Genomic DNA, 22,135 nt, shown 5'->3' on the forward strand with positions numbered 1-22,135 from the left:
AAAAAAATCAATAATAAGTATAAAACTAATTTTAAACTATATAAATGAAGAATTTTAAAGAATTTAATGAACGTGTTGTGTCGGTATTTTTTTTTAAAAATCACGAGTCGACGTATCCGACACGTATCGTGTCGGACACACGTGTCCATGTCGGTGCATCAAAGGTTTGGACTCAAGAAGAATGAACTTTCACAGGGAACATGCGAGTGTTAGAAGCCCCTAGAAGTTTATATTTCGGTGATGTTCATCATTTATCCAGTTCCCAAAATAGGTGGGTACTGGGAATAAGATCTGGTTCTGGGAAGTTGTTTGAGAATGATAACGCATATTCTACTTTATTGTTCCATATATTACTTCATCTACATTTGCTGAGAAATGCTCCCATTCATCGTGTAGCTTTACTTAATATGAGTACACACTAAGTCAGAACTTTCAATTTCATTGACCCTGACGTGATACTTAAACTTCTAGTCTTATAAGTCATTCTAGAAACCCTTTTCTTAAAGCCTCATCCAGATAAGAGATTGGGGACTGGATTCCACAAACATATTTTCCTCTAAATCATATTTCTAAGCTTTGGTTGATTTTCCTTGGTACCCAATCTTCGAACCTTTTAAGTTCCTCTAACCCTTACAGAATTAAAATGTTTGACTGACTGGATTTCAACGTGAAGATCAATATAGTGATTCAGTTCTAAAGAAGTGTTCAAATCCATTTATTTCTCCTTCATGGCATGTAATATTGATCATTTGATTTTACAATTGTGAAATTGCAAGGGTGCTATAAGGTATGTCAAGTTTGCCGTGGTTCCAAGTAAAATAATAAGTCGCAGGTACATACCAAACTTTGAAATCAGTTGCACAGCATGGACATTTCCAATACCTTCGACTCCTGCACTCAATTGCAATTTACCAGCTTCATCAAATTACTGTACCAAGAATAAGTTTACAACTATCTAAAAGAACATTTTGGATTCGTCAAATAAGCTAGAAAGTTGAAAGTAGAAGAAATAAATGCTCTTGCTTCTCAGAACATATAAGATTGAGGTAACAAGAAATATGAAGGATATGTAGTTTAAAATGGTTGCATTTCACAAGTCTGGATGGAGTAAGTGTTTACTAAATTTTAAACTCCAGTAACAGCATATTTCTTTCACAACAAAAACGAAATAAAAAGCTTCAGGATACTATGCTTTAAAGAAAATGCTATAATAAAAGTAAGATTTTCCAATTAACTTGTTTTTCACAGAAGTTAATCAAATAAATAACTTATGCTTTACACAAGTCAATTAAAAATAAAAATAAAAAACCACATACACACAAAAGTACCCGGTATATTATCGGCTTTGTCTCCCATAAGTGACATCACATCAACAAACTGAGAAGGTTCTAGTGTTCCATATTTCTTAGCAAAATCTTCCATGCCAAAAGAGACCATCCTGAAAAGTGATACTGAAAGTGTCAAGACTAAAATCAGTTATAAAAAGCAATTAGCAAAATAAAAAATAAATAAGAAAAAATAAAAGGCATAAAGCGAATTTAAGTTAAAGACAATTTTTGTGTTATTTCACTTGTACACAACTACCCTGTTCACGCACTTCTTCTCAGACCCAAAAGAAAATAACAAAACTAACTTAACTGATTATAAAACATGGGTTTCATATCAAAATTCATTTATATTAGAGTAAGATCTTCAGGTCAACCAAAGCTCAAACGTATGGAGTGCTGGAGGTTTCAAAAACTGCCTTAGACAAAGAGTTTCAGCTGTCCTCCCAGCTTCTGGGTGAGTTAGATCCAATTTTACCACTCATTTAACATAAACTAGTATGAATTAGCTAGCAAAACTGGATTTATGTTGGTAGATGCTAACTGATGCAACATACTGAATTCCCACACAACTTCAGTTACCATTTCTCAAAAAATACAGCAAGTAAAGAATTTCAGATAATAGAATGTAAGTGCCATAGATGCGTCCAGTAATCAAGTAAAATTTTTTCTTGTACACTAGATGGAAGACTTCGTTGCTTTATTTTTTTGCACCCTGCATAAATTGTTATGTTGTCTCTATATGTGCATTAACTGTGTTTCTTTTCTGATTTCATGATATCCGTAATCATAATAAGACACTAATTTCCTCAGGCGCCATCATCAGATTCAGATCCATGATCCAAGACCATGCTAGAGTTGAAATTTCAAGTTGAATTTTTTCGAGTTCAAAGACTCGAGGCAAATAGTTTAGTACCCTAAGTATGGGAGGAAAGAAAGGAGAAGACAATGTTAGAGCTGGAAAGAGAAGACGGTGGTTAATAAATGAGGAAAGAGTTCGTGCAAAAGTCTCTTCAGCATATGCTCAAAGCGAGGACCATTCTTCATCAAAGCAAAGAACATATTATATTCCGTAAGAAAAAACTCTACACATGAAACATATTTGGCAAAATTCATGGTTAACAGAAATTTTCAGTAAATTTCAGCAAACATCACTCTGGGGAATAAGTGCTCGAGTAATTATCGTTAGTATTCTATATGTATTTTCATCAACTAATCCAATCTCAGCAGCCAAATTGTCAAACCCACAAAATAAATTCAGTGGTTTAGTTAAAAAACTCAGAAAGCCTAAAATTTTATGAAATGCGTTTTCCCCATTTTTCTTCAGCACTAGGTTTCAGTGATTATCACCCCGGGCAACGATTGATGTGCTTTGTACTTAGGCATGCGCATAAACATTCTATTAACAACTAATAACCAGCAGAAGTAAATTCATATTAGCCCCATATAAACGATAGGAACATGGGTTGGGCATCTTTATGGAAGATGTGTTTATGTTGGACGCGGAAGAAGGAATTTATTTTGAAATCTGAAATGTAAACATGCCAGACTACTTGTATGTATGGAAGGATGAATTACAGTGCAAGGACTACAGACAATGAAGTTAGATATTTTGTGAGTTCCAAGAGAACTAGTCAGCAATTCAACGAAAAGATTATGGACATGTATATTAGGAACATTGAGGCAAGTAGCTTATAGCCTTGTACCGATTCTGATTGATGTTCAAATGTAGAGCTCTTATATTGATTGGGGGGAACAAATTAACCAAATTCACAGATACACCTGATGACTGATTTTTACTGCTCTAACTAGACTTGCATTTCATGGTAATCAGTTTTCCACTGAATCCGATTCTTTGAAATGACTTTCTCAATGTGCCTAATTTAGTGCCACCTATAATTAAGTCTCTTCAACTAAAAGGGTAATCTTTCTTTACTCTCTAAGGTAATAAATATTTGGATTTGTTAAAAAAACAAAAAGAAAGATCAAAGGCATCCAAAGATCCATCAATGATGTCTTGATAAGTAAACCACTATAACTGTGCCAAATTTCATAATATAAACTGTTAAATTAAATTACTGGGGAATACTAACTCGAGTCCACGAGGAGCAATCCTTAATAGACGCAACGAAGGAGACAGAATCTGGAAAAAATCTTTGTCTGGGGAGACAACTCGCACCTGCACCAATACAAAGTAAACATGTACAAGAACACTCAGAAAAACAAGTACATACCCCTAAATAATCCACTAAGAATCTATGAGGGAGTGCAGATCTTCCATCCCAAACATTGATGAAATCAAGTTCACATTCTAAATAATAGATTTATAACAACCTTAAAGCCCCCTGTACTTATCTCATTCGCAGATAGTCAGACATAATGCAAAGAAATTTTCAAAAAGTTCTTGGGCAAGTCTCCATCCCGCCTTAAATCAGTAAGCTCCCCATCAATGTTACATCCACAAATGTACCAGACATCAAAAGAACTAGCAGCTCCAAGCAAGTAGTTTACATACTCAGCAGCTTCCTCACATAACAAGTACGAAAGTAAATTTCTTCCTCCTTGTTTTTCTCTTTCTCGCGTTACAAGCAGTCAAAACAGATTCCAAAAAGGAAGATCGGGTCAAATAGCATATCTTATGCGAGCAAAGGATGTCAAAACTGAGAGCTATTAAGCTCAAAATATCGGCTTGCCTCTCAATTTCACGTTGCAAGCAGCATTAATACCAATATACCAAAAGATTTTATAGAAAGATTCATGGACCCAGTCCACAAGCAAAGTCTATTTTTTGCCACCATATAAACATAGGAAAGACAGCCCACAAATAGGCTTTCCCTTATCACAAAGCTTAGAGCCAAAATATGTTTGTTACTGAGATTGTCATCTGTAAATTAAGCTGATTTTGCAAGTACCTTGAATCCTCCATTGACACTCCTAACAGCCAAGGTCCCAATTACATCATCAGCTTCAACACCTGGAACCTACTTTAAAATGGACAAATAAATCCTAAAACCTTGCAACCAGATTAAATCAAACAAAAGCCGATAGTTTACGTCTTACCTCAATCACTTTAATAGACATTGCCTTGATGGATGCTTTCAAATACTGAAGTCCCTGAACAATGGTATCTGGTGTGGGAGGCCGATTGCTTTTGTATGAAGGGTAAAGGGTGTGACGAAAATTTAGGCCTACAAGTAATTTTACCAATCAGTAATTTCTATGTGATTATTAGATATGAGTAACCAAAATCTTATATTTCCCTTTGTTAATGCAGATAAAGAAGAGATTATATTGACATGCACGGTTTAAAAACCCTAATTGAAAAGCCTCAAAGCGCTAACTATGAGGCAGTTTTTGGAAGCGCTCGCCTCAGCCATGTGAGGCACCTGCCTCAAGGCTTGTGGACTATATAAAACATAGAAATTCTTATTGACCCATTTTGAGAATAACCCACTAAGCACTAAAACAATAAACAATTAGTGTTTCTCATACACTCAGTATGGAAATAGTCCACTGCCCCGATCAACTAAAATAATGGTTTCCTTTTAGATTTTTGTTTTGTTTTGCACACTTTTTAAATTGCCGTATTATGAATTTTAAAGATTGATTATGCTGTATTATGAGCTTATTTTGCATTTTAATAATTTCTTGACTTTTTTTGGTTTAATGTGAGGCTTATGCCTAGGCTTACACTTCAAATCATAAAAAAGAGAAACACCTTAGTACCCAATTGCATCTTCTAAAACATTGTTGATGTGAAATACTGCAGAATAAGTTATTCACTATATATGGTCACAGGACAGATGAATTGAAATGAACATCTGATCAGAGTCTGGAGTGCATATGGCATAAGGAATGACAAAAATAAAAATAGCGCAGATGAACTAAAGGAGAACAAGGAAAAATATCACAGCAGGATCTGCTTAGAAAAAAATTACATCGAAGCAAGTTTATCTGATATTTACAGGGAACATACAGACAAGTAGCATTGATAAAAAATTTTAGTGCTCAAACAGTTAACAAAGATGCAATATCAAGCTTCACAGATAATATATATTATGAAGGGGAAAGAGAATCCAAGAATAACCACGTATTACTTGGGTGAAAGAGATAAGAAAGATGGTGAGGGAGACCAACAAAACAGAGACAAAATATAAACAAGCGAACATTTTCCTAAGGAATACATCTGAGAAAAAGTAAAGAGGTAGTAGCTCTAGCATACGGGAATTACACAACCTAACCAGAAACATAGATCTCCTGCAAATGAAATATATCTAGAAATAATAATTACTGTAGCTACTGTAATGATGCATATGCATTTTGGTTAGAGCAACGTGCTCTCTGGATGCCACTCGCAAAAACAGTACATCGTAGACAATAAACCTTAAAATCAGATAAGATCTGTAATAAACATTTATCCTTCAATTTCAATAAATGCAAGTTTGAATTAATTGTGACAAACTCAGTAATAAGAATTGTGAGAGATTTTACTTTCAGCACCATAACAGAAAATCCAAGTGATTTGACATCTCCCTACATAGCCAACAAAGACAAATTTGGAAAACCCATGATGCGATGATGCCAACAGATTCTTCAACATCAATCAGTATTGCAAATCAGTTGAAAGGGCTCCTATGTACAAAGCATATTGAGGTGCACCCAAAATGCCCTTTTTAGAATTGAAGCGCAATGGTGTGCAAACAACACCACAAAGTGCAAGACCAAAAGTCAGATTTTGTTAAATTTTGGGCATCTTGAATCCTTCGTCTGCACATTAGATTTGATTTAGCTTGGATGTCATATTGATATTTGGCTGCTGAAATTAAATTGATTAAGGAACGACTTATCAATCTTAGAGCATATTTGGTACAGCTTAAAACCCAATTAAAATCAATTTTTTGAACGTTATTTTACTATTGTAACCGTCATTTTTGAATTCTTCTCTCACAAGTAAGATTCACTTTATCTTTAACGATCAAAAAATCAATTAACAAAATCCCTACCAAACAAACACTTAATATGGAATTATTTTGGCACAGTTTGTTCAAATAGATGGTGAAATCAACCGTGTCACTGAAAATTGTTGTTTTCAGTTTTTCTTAGTATATTTTCTATCTAAGGACTTTTAATTTAGATTATAATAAGCTTTTTGCTTCAATAAACTTGTGCTTTGTGCTTAAGCTCTAAGAGGCATTGGCAGTGCATTACACTTTGCACAGTTAATAATTACTTCATCAAACAAAACAGAGAGACTGATCAGCATTTTGATGAAACTAACAATTGGAAGCCAGAGAAGAATTTGAGGAATCTACTCAGGCAAGCCAAAACTTATAGATTATTGCAAATTAGCATTGTGGTTCCCCCTTATTAGGATAAGAGACATTCAAAACTGTAATAATTATAGAGGTGTTACGGTATGAGTCATACTACGTAAAATTATGAGAGAGGGAGATTAAATATAGAAGATTTCATAAAATTATTTATGCTTTACGCCACAAAGATCTACAATGGATGTCATTTACTTGCTTGAGAAATTGATGGATAAGTGCACACAAAAGAAAGAATATTGGTTTTTGCTTATCCTCCAATACGGTATCCAAGGAAGTGAGTGCTGCAGAGAGAACGAATTCCTATTTGAATGTCATATTATTAAGGACATGTATAGTGAAGCAATCATAAGTGTAAGATGTAGTGGCGGAAGTAGTAGAGACTAGTGATGGACAAGCTTACATGACATAGTCAAAATAAGGTCCTTAGTCTATGTTATTCATTGATGAAAATGTTTAGTCATTAAGAGCAATCTAAAGGTATTAGGTTGATTAGGCACAAGGTTAATAAAAGACGTACTATAGAGAATCATACTCTCCCCAAAAGTGAGTCATTTACGTATTTTGGCTCAACATTAAATGAAGAATACAGTCCTAACTCACTTTAACATTTCATCAAAAATTTTGAAAGTATCCCAATCAGTGTAAGGAAAAGAAGAGTTATGTATTTGTTATTACTTATACGAGACCGTTCTTCCTACTCATAAATTTGACACACTTATTTAACAAATAATCGTAATCTTTAATATAAGTCAATCCAATGTTTAATATGTATTTCACTAAAATCATGGGAGAGTTTATTATAACCACTTGAAATCCATAAGATATCGAGCGTTGGATTGACTTAAATTAAAGTTCACGATTATTTGTCAAATAAGTGTGTCAAATTTATGAGCAGAGGAACGATTCTGTTACCTATATTAATAGAATTACAGGCAATGCAACATATTATCTCCAAAACCACTCATCCAATCACAAGGCATGATGTAGGTGATCAGTCATTCGTAACTTTCTCCGGATCTTCAGCAGTACATATTGACATGCATAAATAGATCTATGAAACATATATTTTACATATGCATAAGCTCTTTATTTATATATATATATAAAAAGAAAGAAAAAATTCATTCCACGAGACAGTAAACCCCCTCAATAAAATGCATGAGTTTGATCCCTTCATGCTTCAAACTGTTTCTTCTATCCAAATAATTGGTCCTAATAATACAATCCAGTGTTTGTCCAACACTATCACAGCTTTGGATTAAATAGCATACCTTTTGCAACAAAACTTTGTTTGGATGAAAGAGAAGTGTGACCATATGGAAATCCTGAAAGGAAAAACTTTTTTTGTCAAAATATTCTTGGGAGAAGGGTGCTCATATCCATACCCATCTAATTGCAAATATCGGGCAAAAATATTAGAAGTCACACATTAACAATTTACCGTGTATTACTGGAAGGTTCAAAACCAGATTCTCATGGGGTTGAAGAAAATATTGTAAAACATTTTACATGAACATGGGGTTTGGTTTTTTGCACTTCTCACCTTCCAGACAAGTCAGCACAAAATAAATCATTTGGCAAAGATAATATGTGTTGGCAAAATACAACAAAGAAAACTCAATCTTCTACTTCCTAGAATTTCCTCCAACAATTCAAGGATAAAATCACTTGCAAAACAGATTCCAATAATATTAAGAAACAAGGACCCTGGAAATAAGATCGAAAACTTAATCGATGTCATACTATCGTGTCATTAATCTAGATTTGAGATTTATCCAGGACAAACTTCAATATCTTATCAATAAAACAAGGAATCTTAGCTTACAGTTCTAAAATATGCCTCATCCTAAATGTGGCGCCACAAGATGTTCCCATTCCACTCAAACTACACATTTGGAATCAAAATATGATACTTACTCTAACAAATTGTCCAAACATACACTCTAAAATGTCTCTCCTCCAAAATATACCCATTGCATTTAAAATAAACATTTGAAGTCATAATATGATACTTAAACAATTGATGCCAAAAAAGTTTGTTTAGAACACAATGAACTAGCTCGAATATTAGGAGAAAAGAACAAAACGTGCAAAAGGCTTTGAAAAGAATGATGCCCTTGTCAAATCCTTCTTTTCTTACCAAATCAAAGAGGTAAAACAGTTTAAAGGGCGCAGAATTAGTTATGCATATTATCATTCATGTAGTCACCTCGACAGAGGCAAGAGGGCAAAGATTAATAGTCCATCTGATGAATAAACTATCATCAGCATTAGTAAATTATTCCATCTGAAAACTTCAACTCAATATTAAAAAAAGAAGGAAATAAGTGACTGGTAGACAATCAGTCTTTTATGTTCTGATGCTCAGTCAAAATACAACATAATGATTGTATCACTTATCTGCAAACTTCTACAGGCACCGGCTACCTCATTCCTGACAGCACAACTCTTTCAATAAATAAATAGTAATTTATGAAGATTTCAGTAATTAAGTACACACATGCATGAAAGGTTCCTTATGTCCATTATTCCACAGTATGATTGAACATCCAAATGCTTCATTGAAGATCAACATTGTATGTGCTCAGTACTAGATGATTAAAAATTAGAAGAACAACCATTTGTTAGCAAACAGAGGATGGTTCCAATTTAATGTGTAATGTTTTTCTATCTCTTATTTCTAGTCAAGACCTTCTCAGATAAACAAATATATCCTGCCACAGGCTTGGGAGGAAAAACATAAGGTATATCACCATGGTCCTGCACTAAAGCTACAAACACCTAGAAGTACAGGAAAACATTCTAGAGGACATTCAACTTAAATCCCTCAATTCAAGAAACTGCCAATAGGCAGTGGAGCTAATAATTGCCATTTCCAACTAAATTTTCGCAAAGTTGCCTTCCATTTATAAACCAAATACTGGCAGGCATAAAAAAATCTATATCCCATATGCCCCCTTCCACATAGATTGCGTGTATAGCATGGCAATAATTATAGCAGAGAAGCAAAAAAAAAAAAGAGAGAGAGAGAGAACATTAAAAAACAATAGGGGAAAATTAGTGATGAGAATTGAAAGATGAAAAAAAATAGTGAAAACAAATTTAAACAAGAAGTATATCTTACCATTGTGGTCAAAAACCACCTGCAGAGCAAGCACATGAATGCAAAAAACAAAGAAAGAAAAAGAACACATGTTAGAGCGTGGTGATGATAGTTTTGTAGCATAAAGTTGCTAGACATGCATGGGGGTGAAAGACATAAAAATTGCTACTTTAAGATAGGAAAAGCAGACAAAAAAGATAATAACAATTTAATAAAGTTGATTTCAAGTGGGAGATATTACTTGCAGAACTTTTATTAGAGAAGTAACTTTTTCATAATTATTTGATCTTTAACAAGACCTAACTATAACTCAAAGCAAATCCTTAGTTTAAAATTTGGAACTATACTTCTTCCATCATTCAAACCAATAAATTATGTCTTCATTTTTTCACTACTGTGCATTGTCCATAATGCTAAGGTTCATTATTGATGATTTATAAAAGCAACTGTTGAGAAAAAAATTTATTTCATGTCCAGTTCTAATAATGCAATTTTTTTTTTTTTGATAGGTAATCATAATTTTATCAATTAAAAGAGATTACACGGGATGTGTACAATCACTTTAAGCAAGAGAGGAACTACATGAAATTAGGCAACCCTTCTACAGGATTTTTAGTCGCGGCATTAAACCAATTATACAAAGTCAAATAAAACATTTCCCTAATTTGCGCTATTGTCTTTGTTTGATCTTTGAAACAGCAGTTGTTTCTTTCTCTCCAAACACACCATGCAATGCATCCCGAGATAAGGTTCTATACAACTTTGCTATCCTTATCACGAAATTTTCTCTTCCATGCCTGCAATACATCCTCTATACGCTTTGGCAACACCCAAACCATAGATTGAGAAGTCAGGATATTGTTCCAAAGCTAGCGAACACCATCAAAATGAATGAACAAGTGTCTACCGTCTCCCCATCCCTTTTACACATATAGCACCACTCAATGACATAAAAGCCTTTTCGTCGAAGATTATCTACCGTTGACACCTGCCCCCTTACAACCGTCCACAATAAGAATGCTACCCGTGGAGGCAATTTGCTTTGCCACACCAGCTTCCAAGGGAATGAACTATCTATAGGTCCCAAAAGCGATCTAAAATAAGTCCGAACAGAAAAGATACCGTCTCGTGCCAACTTCCACCTGCTACAATCATTCTTTGCTACCCGAATTTGTACCTTATGTAGAGATGTCAAAAACAACGAATAATCATCACCAATCCGGTAGGCCCCTCTCAAAAGTAATATTCCAGTTGTAATTCCCATTATGAATGGCTAATACATCACTCATCATAGCAGAAGGCACTAAAAAAATGCGGTGCAAAGAAGGAAATCCTAACTTCAGCGGTTGATCACCACACCCACAATCATCCCAAAATTTGATATCATTACCATTCCCCACCACAAAATTCAATTTGTCCTGAAAATCACTCCATCCCCATTGGATATACCTCCACAAACTCACCCCATAGGAACCACGACCCTCAACAGTACACTAACCCCCCCTCCATCACACCGTACTTCTCCTCTACGATTTCTCTCCCAAAGTTCTCTCTCTTCTCCAAATCGCCACAACCACTTACCCAATAAGGTCTCATTAATCAAAACAAGACTCCTAACTCCAAGGCCCCCCATCCTCATACGCAAACAAACAATACCCCAATTAACCAAATGAAGTTTTCTCTTCTCCCCCATCCCTGCCCAGTGAAATTCCCTTCGAAATCTCTCTAATCTATTTGTCACTGCAACCGGAATAGGGAACAACGACAAAAAGTAAGTAGAGAGATTAGACAGAGTGGATTTAATGAGTGTAAATTGACCTCCCTTAGAGAGGTACATACGCTTCCACCCTGCTAACCTCCTCTCCACCCTTTCCACAATACAATTCCAAATATGCATACTTTTAAACCGTGCTCCTGGCGGAAGCCCAAGATATGACATAGGCAACTGCGTAGTAATGCAATTATTGGTGAAAAATAAAATTATTCTGAGGAGATCACTTACATTAAACCACATAATTACATTGTTTCCCAACAATTGGTATTATCTACTTCTTGCAAAAGCTAATATACTAGGTTATCTCCTAAAATCAATCAGTTCTTGTCAATTATAGATGTTCACTTGCATTAGGAATTTTAAATTCAGTTCTTTAGAAGTCCAGCTGAAATCTCAATCATCTGCACTTCCATTGTTCACTCACAAGGATAATTTGGTTTATGCAATTAACATATAATTATATTCTGCCAGCGAGCAACTGCACTGACAGTATTAACTGGGCTTCAACCAGCCTTGATGGAATTCCTTCAACAAGAATGGTTTGGCTACAGCTGCATGTAATTTTGGAGGGAAAAACTAAAGGGTGTATTAGGGTATTAAATGTCATATAATTGCAGAAGTAGTTCAATGCAGAATCTACTCCTACAGAAGAATTCAGGATTCATTTACCAGATGGCTTAAAAAGCCTCGAAGCTCCAGAAAATAATTTTGATACGAGTGTTTAATTGCCAGTAAATGCAAAACCTACTCTTTCAGAAAAAATTCAGGATTTTTTTACTGGATGGCTCAAAAAGCCTGGATACTCCAGAATCTAATTTTAATATGAGTGTTTGATTGCCAGTAAAAGCAACTTCTGGCTGCCCAAAGAAACCAAAAATAAGTATCTTCTATGGGGACCAAACATGCAAATATCACATTGCTTATTGTGCTCTGGGGTTTACTCCGCTTGTATTTCCTTGTACTTATTTGAATTTACTTGTCATTTTTGGGACTTGAAGAGTATAATTTTACTTGCGGATTTGCTAGTTACTCATCTTCGTGTTGTTTCTTACTTTTGGCTTTTGAGTTTTACCATTCTCAAGGGGCAATGCCCTTGCTTTTGAAATAATTCCTTAGCTTTATTATGGATTTTTCTGAAAGGGTTCAGGTATATTAGGAGCATATTTTTGTAACATTATATTCTTCTGAATTCATTTATTGTTCAAGCTCAAGGCTTACGCCTCTCCTCATGGCGATAAAAAGCCAAAATACCCAATTAAGCCTTTTAAACATTGTTTAGTAAAGAGAGAACCCACAAGTTCAAAGCAAATGTGTGCTGTTAAAGAACTAGTAAGTGCTGGGGAGAATGTGATCGAGATAAAGAGTCCAATTTATTTTCACACAGATGTCTCATAGGGAGAAAAAGGGCTCATACCGCCACATGCGAAGGGATGAATTTCAAGACATCAATTATCTGCAACAAAATTCATATAACTTACTTTAAATTTTAAAATCTGAGTAACTTTAAATGACACTGGTGCCATTGGGATTAACCGACAGAGAATAGCATTGAATTTCAAAAGGACAAAGAAGAATTCATGGAGACAAACACCACAAATTTGAGATAAATACTTCATGGAGTTCAATACTGTTGGATCCACTTTGATAATAATAAATCAACCCCTAAGCTTTATTTTGCTTGTCGAATTTAAAAGGGAAAATAATTTCTAGCATATTAAAATGGATGGCCCACTAAAATCAAACCTTTTGCATGTATATAATGCATCTTTAGTTAATGTGCCTTACTATGAGACAGCAATGTGGATAACACAATTCATTTCTGGGTTCATCCATGCCTAACATGGAAACAGTTGATGATCATTTTTGAGCTATACGCATCAACATTCAACATTTATATATTATATCTTTCCTACATAACTGAGTAGAACACTATTCAGAGAAAAGAAACATCCTGCGTCTTCAGAGACAGTCATAGTTCAGTAGTAGGTTTTACTTAGTTAATTTGCATAATCATTTCAGCTAAATATGTACTCTGACAGAGGCATTTCATAATCAGAGAAGTTGAGAGATCTTAAAGGGCGCTAGAAAACCCATGTAATCAAAACACTTTTGAACATTTTGATGTTGCTCAATGAAATCACTATAAAAGGTTATATAAAACAGCAAGGACAATTTCATGAATCTAAAAGAATCAGAACTTACAAGAGACAGGGCTGTAAAAATGGTTAAGACCCAATCCCCATTTCCATCAGCGTCTGAGAGGTGGCCATGGTGCAATTTAGCTATTCAGGAATCCATAAAATGAATCAATCCTTGAGAGATATAAATTGCAGGGACATAAAGGATGGAAACAGAAAGGCAACACTTTATCATCAAGAGATACCACTCATTGGTTAAAAAAATAAAAAATTCAAGTATTGACCTCTAAACAATAGTCCTTGATTAATAAGTAACACGTTTTTCCCGTGAAAAATTCAAGTTGATAATCAGATACGTAAAACAAGTGAAAGAGTAAGAAAATTTGTTGACATTTTCTGAAATCTCTTGTAGAACAAGCACTCTCATTATACAATCTTTTGGATCCATGAAAACTGAAGTTAGCATGGAGTACAATACGATAGATGTCTTTGGGAGTTATCATGAAGTAGAATATCATAGATGTCTATAATTCCTAAGAGAACATTAAAAGTAAGAGATATTTTAGGGAAACTTTCGACCTTCCCAAGGTCATATAGACATTCAGCTTGTTTCCGTGTATTGTTTTGTGAAGTTCCTCATACGCAACAAATGCTGATCAACTTTTAGACAGGGTTCCCATCAGGTTTTGCAGGTAGGAGTATAACTAATAGGGGTTTCAGTATCAGGAAGCGGAACAAGTTTTAAATCAAAAAACTGCAGAGTTCTTCTCTTGGTTAAAAAGCGAATGAGTTAACCCTTCTTGTCTCACTCTCTTCAGCACAACCACTTCATGATCACATCACTTATTGGATTCTTCACATCTCATATATCTCAAACTCCTCTTTTTGTGTTTTGCATAAACATTGACCAATGTATTGTTTTTAATTCAACAGAATGATATAGTGGACTGGAGCTTATATTTTGGTAAATAATTTTCTAAAGCAGTCTTCATACTTCAGCAGATTCAATTGCACAATCCACCAAAGAAAGGGAACTTTTTTCATAAAAAATAAAAATCCGCTGGTCAAGAAAGCACCAAAAATAATCAAATTTGGATATCGAGGTGGTGAACATATTTCAACGTCTGCTTCAAATTACTGAGTATTGATGTAATTTTTAGTTCTCTGACATGATCTATAAGCCAAATTAAGAACAGAACAAGTTTCCTATCCAATAAGGTGGAAAGTAGCTTCATAATTAGTATAATACAATAATGCAACAGCTAACTTTGTGTGTATCAGGGACCTAAAAAACTTCATTTAATGTCTTGTCCCTTGTCTACTGCTTATCAGAGTACCTTAGTGATATATACAAGAAATAAAGTTCATCATTCGCAACTGATTAGGAATGGAAAAGAGGTGATGCTCAAGATTTTTCACTCTAGACACTACAGATATATTTCGCCTCCTTTCCTTCGTCCACCACTTCATCTCTCCTTCCTTCGCGCCTCTGCTCTTTCACTTCTCCACTCTCTCTTCTTTGTTATAACTTATTTCATTCATAAGCATCAATAATCCAAGATTGCTAGAGAATGAAAATGTTCTCAGCAAGGTGGCCTGAGAAAAATTGTCCAACGTCGCATCCAAACGGAACTACCACATCCAGCGTCATCACATGTTAACTAATACAGTTCTTTCAACTCTTGTCTTTGTAAGACAGGATCCATAAATATTTTAAGGGAACTACGTGTGAAACAACACATATCACATCCATACTCATAATAATGTACAAAAAGCATATATAGCAAGTGAAACTACATTTGTTCATAATAAAAGACACTAACCATTACGTGAATGAATTCAGAGTAGATGGTTTGACATACCAAGAAGCTTGTAGTACGCCCTATAAATGATTGATGTTCCATCAATAAGCATAACTCTACCATCAGAAGAGCTGGGGTTCAATAGTCCATCTCTAAGTTCAGCTGAATCAAAAATTGCATCTTGGGCTAGTGTTGCACTTTGGACAGACGTACTCATACAAAGCAAAGAAACTCTCCGTGCAACTTTACAACAATCAGAATTCAAACTACATGACACCCTACCGAAACCCTGAATTGCGAAAAAAATAAACAATTTAGTGAGTTGGAAATGTCAAAATGGACATATTAAACCGGGCATGGTTGTCGATGTTAGTAATATACTTTACCTTTTTAAACAGCACATTTGAAGAATAACTCCTACGCGGTTTTGTGAAACTAATCAACTTGTTAGAAGTCCTTCGAGTCACCAAAAAATTATTGGCAAAACAATAAAGGGTTCTCTGAAAGGAGTAGGACCCCATGAGTTCATAACAAATTGTTCTCCAAATTCCAGTTCAATCTTTTGCTTAAAGCATGATGAAGAAAGAACGACTGCAGTAGTACACAAAATGAACTGAGATTTTGTACGCTTGGAAATGAATGAGACTATAAAACTCAGGAAAATATCATCATAAACCGCAACAAGTCAGCAAAAAAAACCCTAATCTACGATAAATTAGCCGGTTATGATGCATTATTCATTTCCAATATACAAACTCATACATATGATTGCATAAGAATCCAAGAGTTTTACCGCTTACCGCGCAAAAACCTTTGGAATATTCAAGTTAGAAATAGCGATATAGCTATTGTGCTGATAAATATGCCGACTACGGCCGCTCTGCTCCGGTTTGGTGCGAGGGTGTCCACACCGGGTTGAGTGGATGAATCGTTGCTAGTATTTGGGTCCGGTCGAAGTACACAAAATTATGGGGAAAAGGTGATTATTTCCAATGCTCTTAAAAAACATAAAACTCCCTATTTATAAAAATGGGTTAATTTCACAAACGATCACTAAACTTACGCGAAAATTACAAAACAGTCATTGAAGTTTAAAATTTTCAGTAACAATCACTTCAGTTTCAGGACGCTTTAAAAAATGATGACTGAAATTTAAAAACTTACAAAAATGGTCACTGAAGTGTAAAAACTTGCAAAAACAGTAATTGAAATTTAAAAACATTTTTTTGTCATTTTTGCGACAACTTTTCAGTCACTTTCGACCACCGATACCACTGAATTTTGATACCGTTGAAAAGCTCATAATATCTTCTTCAATTATCATCCAAAATCTCCCCCAAACTTCAAAGGATTCGCTGGAAATAAATCCACAAAGTCAACCACCCAAAAATGCGAAAATCTACCCAAATTCGGGATGCTGACTTTGTAGTTTTATTCTGGTCGAATCCTTTGGAGTTATAAAGATATTTTGGTTGGTAATTGAAGAGGATATTGTGAGCTTTCCAATGGTAATAAAATACAACGGTCTTAGTGGTCAGAAATTATCGCAAAAGTCACCCAAAAAATTGAAAAATTTGCACAGATTTTAACCTTTTCCAGTAGCCAACTTTGTGGGTTTATTCCGACTGAATCCTTTGGAGTTTGGGAGAGGTTTTTTATGGTAATTGAAGAAGATGTTGTGAGCTTTTCAACGGTATCAAAATTCGACGGTATTGGTGATCGAAAGTTATCGGAAAGTTGCCTCAAAAGTAGCCCAAAAAATCTAAAAAATCTGCCCAAATTTTCGCCTTTTTGAGTTGTCGACTTTGTAGGTTTATTCCGACCTAATTATTTGAAGTTTGAGAGAAATTTTGGGTGGTGATTGAAGAGAATATTGTGGACTTTCCAATGATATCAAAAAATGACGGTCTTGGTGGTCAAAAATCGCCAAAAATCGCCGCAAAAGCCATCCAAAAAATTTGAAAATATGGACGACTTTTGCGGTGATTTTCAGGTCAAATCCCTTAAAGTTTCAAGGAGATTTTAGGTGATAATTGAAGAGGATATTGTGGGCTTTCCAACGATATCAAAATTCAGCGGTATCAGTGGTCGGAAGTTGTCCAAAAGTTGTCGCAAAAGTAGTCCAAAAATCTGAAAAATTATTTTTAAATTTCAATGACCGTTTCTAAAAGCTTTTTGAAACATAAGTGACTATTACTGAAGTTTTAAACTTCAATAACTGTTTTATATTTTTTGCGTAAGTTCAGTAACCGTTTGTGAAATTAACCCTTATAAAAGCATAATATATGTTAGAGAGCAATAATTTTTTTACTTTCTATTCTAATTCTTCATTTTGTTTTTATGCAATAAATATTCATTTATTTTTCCTCATATTTTTATTTAACTTTTTTCATAGAGAATTGAAATTTATAACATACTAAGCCTAGGTCTAGTTTAGTTAAAAAAATCAAAGTTTTAGTAAATTTTGAGAAAAATTGATAAAATATATTGTTGACAAGTTAATAAAAATTTAAAATCTCATGAAATGTGTAGCTGAAAATAAGTATAAGAAAAATAAATTTTAGAGAATATTGATCAAACATCAATTAAATGCAATCGCTATAAAATAAGAATAGAATGTGAGTTGTGGTTCTTCAAATTATTTTTAAAGCGAAGTAGCTTATTTAGCCCCTATTTGACAATCGTTATTTGGGGAAAATAGAGATTTGAATAGTGATTTTTAGAATAATGTATGATTAAAAAATATGAAAAAATTTAAATTTACGTGCAGAATAAATGCAGTTGAAAATGAGTACGTATAAAAAAGAGTTTAAAACTAATGAGAAGCATTTTATATTTAGCCCGTGTTTGATCACCATTTTTGGGGAAAATGTATTATGGAATAGTGATTTATTGGAGAATGTGTGGCTAAAAAGTAAGAAAATATTTTTGAAATACGTGTATTATTATTTTATAGAAGAATGTGTGATTAAAAATGAAAAGTAAAAAAATGCATTCTTATAAAAATGGGAATCAAACAGGAGCTTAGAAAATCTCTTAAGATATGCTAGAACTTATGGGGAAAAAATATTGTTGATTAAATAGCTTATTCGAGTAATTTAAAATTTAAAATTTTTAAATTTATAGATGCTTTTCAAATAATAAAATATATTCTTTAAAAATAAAGAGTATCTTGAAGATATTCAAAATCAATTCAAAATATGTGGAAATTTTTGCTTTTAGAATTTATAAACATTAGCCAAACATTATCCAAGATACTCGTGAATTGCCGCAATTCAACACTTCTGAACGGCAAAAATGGCATCAATTTTCACAGCTCCGTGCCCTTACACTCTTCGTTTGTTGATAGCTTTGTCATTGTTCTTGCCTACATATTCCATTTAACATCTATACTAATACCTATAATAAATTGATAATACTTGCATAAGATGTCGAGGTTCCTTTTTTTTTTTTTAATTCTTATTATTTGATCTAGCCTCCAATTGAGAACAAGTTGTAAATAATTTAATTTATAAATATATAAAAATAAATAATGGATATGTGAATAGTATTCGTGAATTAATTGAAACGTGTGGTTGAAAATGAAGTTATAAATTTTACCAAAAGGAGAATAAGATAATATAGATTTCTAATAAAATTTTAACTTTTGATGATTATATTGCCCCCACAATTTTTATTGGATACGCCACATTTTAATTGCAATTAAACTTCTCAATTTTTTGTCATTATCGCAATTATTTTCTTAACTTTTTTTCGTTAAATTCTTATCATCAACCCTTTATTAGTTCGTACGTCTCATACTTGATGATGATTTATATCAAAATCTTTTTTCATGCTCTGAAATGAAGAAATTTTTTGCACTTTTTATTTATTTATATTCTCAAAAAATATGATGAAGATATAAGTTGTTTTATATTATTTCAACGAATTTTTTAGCATAAAACTGTTATCAAATACAAAATGTGTTAACAAATGGAAATTTTGAGAATAAGAATAAAGTGAAAAATAGTTAGGACGTAAATGCTATAATGAGTGATGATTAAAAACCTTGAATGTAATTAAAAAATGGTGCAAGAAATAAAATTTGTGGACTTTTAATAATGAAAATCCGGGTAAAAAGCACAAAATGCCCCTATCTTTCAATGTAATTGTGGAAAACGTCTTTATCTTTCATTTTTTGACATTTTTACCCCTATTTTCACTTTTAGTGCGTAAAAGGTCATTTTCATCCATTTTTTCAATAAAAATACGATTTTGCTCCCTATTCAAATAAAACAAGAAGAAAATAATAGGAAAATAAAGAGTTAATTGCAACTGTAATCCTAAATTTTCGAAAAATTACAAATCAGTCACATATATATTTATAAATCAAAAGTTTAAAAAAAAAGGAAAAAGAAAAATACCACATTCCTCTTAAATGGAGCAATCGGCGGTCCACACTCAAACCACCACCAATCGTCGCCTAAATCACAGAAAAATGCTCTGTAAACTTACATCTTTGCCCGTGGTGCTGACGTCTCTTCCCTTTCCCAACGCGTCTGCAACCACAACCACCATAATTACTCATACACCACTTTTACAACCTGCCTAGTGGCTCCATTGACAAGGATTTTTTTGAAAATAGAACCCATTCAAAATTCAATTCCTTTTTCCTTCAGAAGAATATGAATCTAGAGATCAAAATTTGGGGTTTATGGAGGGCAAAAGACGACAGGATAATCAACTCAAGGAAAGCCAATATTTCGATGACGAAGAAGAGAAAACGGAGATTTCGGTTGGTAGAAATAGAACCAAATAAAAAGGCAGGGGATTCGAGTATTGACCAATTTTTGAAATTCAGGAGTGACAAGAGTGATATTAATTCTTTAGCGAAAGATGAGGACTTGGTGATAGTAATTGTATTGATGCTAAATTGGAGGAATTAGAGAGGCAAAAAAAAAAAAAAAGCAAAGACAGTTTCGATGGTGAGAAGCGGGAAGCAAATGTTGAGAAGATTAAATGTCATGGCAAAGCAAGTGTTAGCATTAGTTTTGCTCTCAGCTTGGGATTCGTCTTGCAGCTTTGTGAGTTTTTTTATTTCTCATCTATCAAACTGTTGACACATAAAAATTCAACTCAAATCGAACGGCCCAAGGAATGAAACCCAATTGGAGGATCCCCAAATCAGATAACCCAAAGAACGAAGCTCAATCAGACAATTCAGGATGAAGGCCCAAATAGGGAGGCCCATGAACGTAGTAACACCATCGCCCAAGCTTGCAAGTCGCCCAGGATCTGAGCGAATGGAATGCCATGCAGTCGCCCAGAGCTGCTACTCTATTATCGCCCAAACTTTCGAGTCGCCCAAGGTCTTGGCAAACATGAAATGTTATGATTATCAAGAAGCTCAGTTATCAAAGCAGTTATTAAGCAGCCCTATCACGTTCCACGATTCAAGGAATTCAATTGAAGATGGTTGAACGACAAAAAGTAATGGCAACAGTTAGAAAAGGTAGTTCCATGACAAGTCGGCCATTACGAGGAAGTGGGCAGTTATAGAACGATCAAGCAGTTTTTAAGCGGTTGATCACAAAGAGATCATCCAAAGAGTATAAAAGGAAGAAAAGATATAGAGCAAAGGACCCCGAATCAAAAAACTCTCGAACAGAGAACGTGTAATTTTAAATTCTTAATTTAAATTTAAACACTTCTTTCAGTAACTCGTGTGTTTGCGCCCCTTGGAGGAATTCTGTTTTTACTTTTCGATCGTAAAGTCATCACCAATAAAGAACACCCCTTTTTGAGACTTTGTCTCGAGAGGTTTGTCCCTTAAACAATCGTCTGATCCCTTTTTAATTGTTAGCGACGAACCCAAGCGAAATAATTTGGCACGCCCAGTGGGACAGTGGTGTTTGGTGTTGAAAATACAAAAGGTGAAACAATATGCATCAGAGATTCGATAAGGAATCAGCAAGTCAGGGAGAAGTCCAATCTGTGATCGAGCGATATGAGGAGCAGCATGCCTCTCCACGAACAGATGGACAAAATCAGAGCAATAACAGTCATTACGAACCAATGACAGAGTTGAGTCCTCGAACCATGCGTGCACTACTTGGAGAACTCACACAAGATGTTGTTGAACAGGTAAATCTTCGAAGTATTCATAATATGGAAAGATTTACCCAAAATGGGAATGCACATTATGACAATATGGCCAAACAACTAAACACTTTGAACGAAATAATGAATAAGTTAGTAGGCCAAATATGTCAACCGGTTATGCCTCTTGCAAATCACTTTCAAACTAGGACAATTGTGGGACATAATCCCTCAGTCCTAAATTCGAATCAAGGGATAAAATCACTTTCTGGTCCCTCTACTTCAAACCAAGGGGGTGGTGCAGTACCAAGTCAGAACAATGGTAGTGGTACACCTAACTTGGAGGGTAATCCAAATGTAAGAGATAATGTCCTAAACAATGGACAGAATACCCCACGTGTTAATAAGGGAATAGATGTTCAGGCTAATGGTAATGGCCCTAATCATGGTAACTTTGTTGTCAATCAAGGACCAAACATCAGGCCTCGTGCAAATCAACCGATTAACCAACATGTAGGAATTTCATATGACCCCAACGTCATGTTGAGGAATCAGATTATGGAAATCGTACAGGATCATATGACT

The 22,135-nt window shown here is 34.3% G+C and overlaps 1 protein-coding gene across 10 annotated transcripts in view; it reads right to left on the reverse strand.

The window, feature by feature from the left end:
- Positions 1–16,450, reverse strand: part of LOC111403476 (flap endonuclease Xni-like) — a 23,055-nt gene extending 6,605 nt beyond the window's left edge. For 5 of the 10 annotated variants that reach the window (XM_023031998.1, XM_023031995.1, XM_023031993.1 and 2 more), the window contains exons 1-12: positions 16,273–16,450; positions 15,859–16,063; positions 15,533–15,761; positions 13,735–13,814; positions 12,947–12,985; positions 9,780–9,798; positions 7,927–7,980; positions 4,386–4,513; positions 4,238–4,306; positions 3,419–3,504; positions 1,329–1,438; positions 841–891 (exon numbers count right to left, since the gene is read on the reverse strand). In XM_023031998.1, coding sequence (XP_022887766.1) covers positions 841–891; positions 1,329–1,438; positions 3,419–3,504; positions 4,238–4,306; positions 4,386–4,513; positions 7,927–7,980; positions 9,780–9,798; positions 12,947–12,985; positions 13,735–13,814; positions 15,533–15,761; positions 15,859–15,993 — 1,000 coding nt within the window. In that variant the 5' untranslated portion in view covers positions 15,994–16,063; positions 16,273–16,450. Of the gene's footprint in view, positions 1–840; positions 892–1,328; positions 1,439–3,418; positions 3,505–4,237; positions 4,307–4,385; positions 4,514–7,926; positions 7,981–9,779; positions 9,799–12,946; positions 12,986–13,734; positions 13,815–15,532; positions 15,762–15,858; positions 16,064–16,265 lie in introns of all 10 variants that reach the window. The other 5 variants (XM_023032002.1, XM_023031994.1, XM_023031996.1 and 2 more) reach the window with 5 other exon arrangements.
- Between the last annotated feature and the right edge of the window lie 5,685 nt (positions 16,451–22,135).

Source organism: Olea europaea, chromosome 11 (assembly GCF_002742605.1).
Source record: "Olea europaea var. sylvestris chromosome 11, O_europaea_v1, whole genome shotgun sequence".
Classification (NCBI taxonomy): domain Eukaryota; kingdom Viridiplantae; phylum Streptophyta; class Magnoliopsida; order Lamiales; family Oleaceae; genus Olea; species Olea europaea.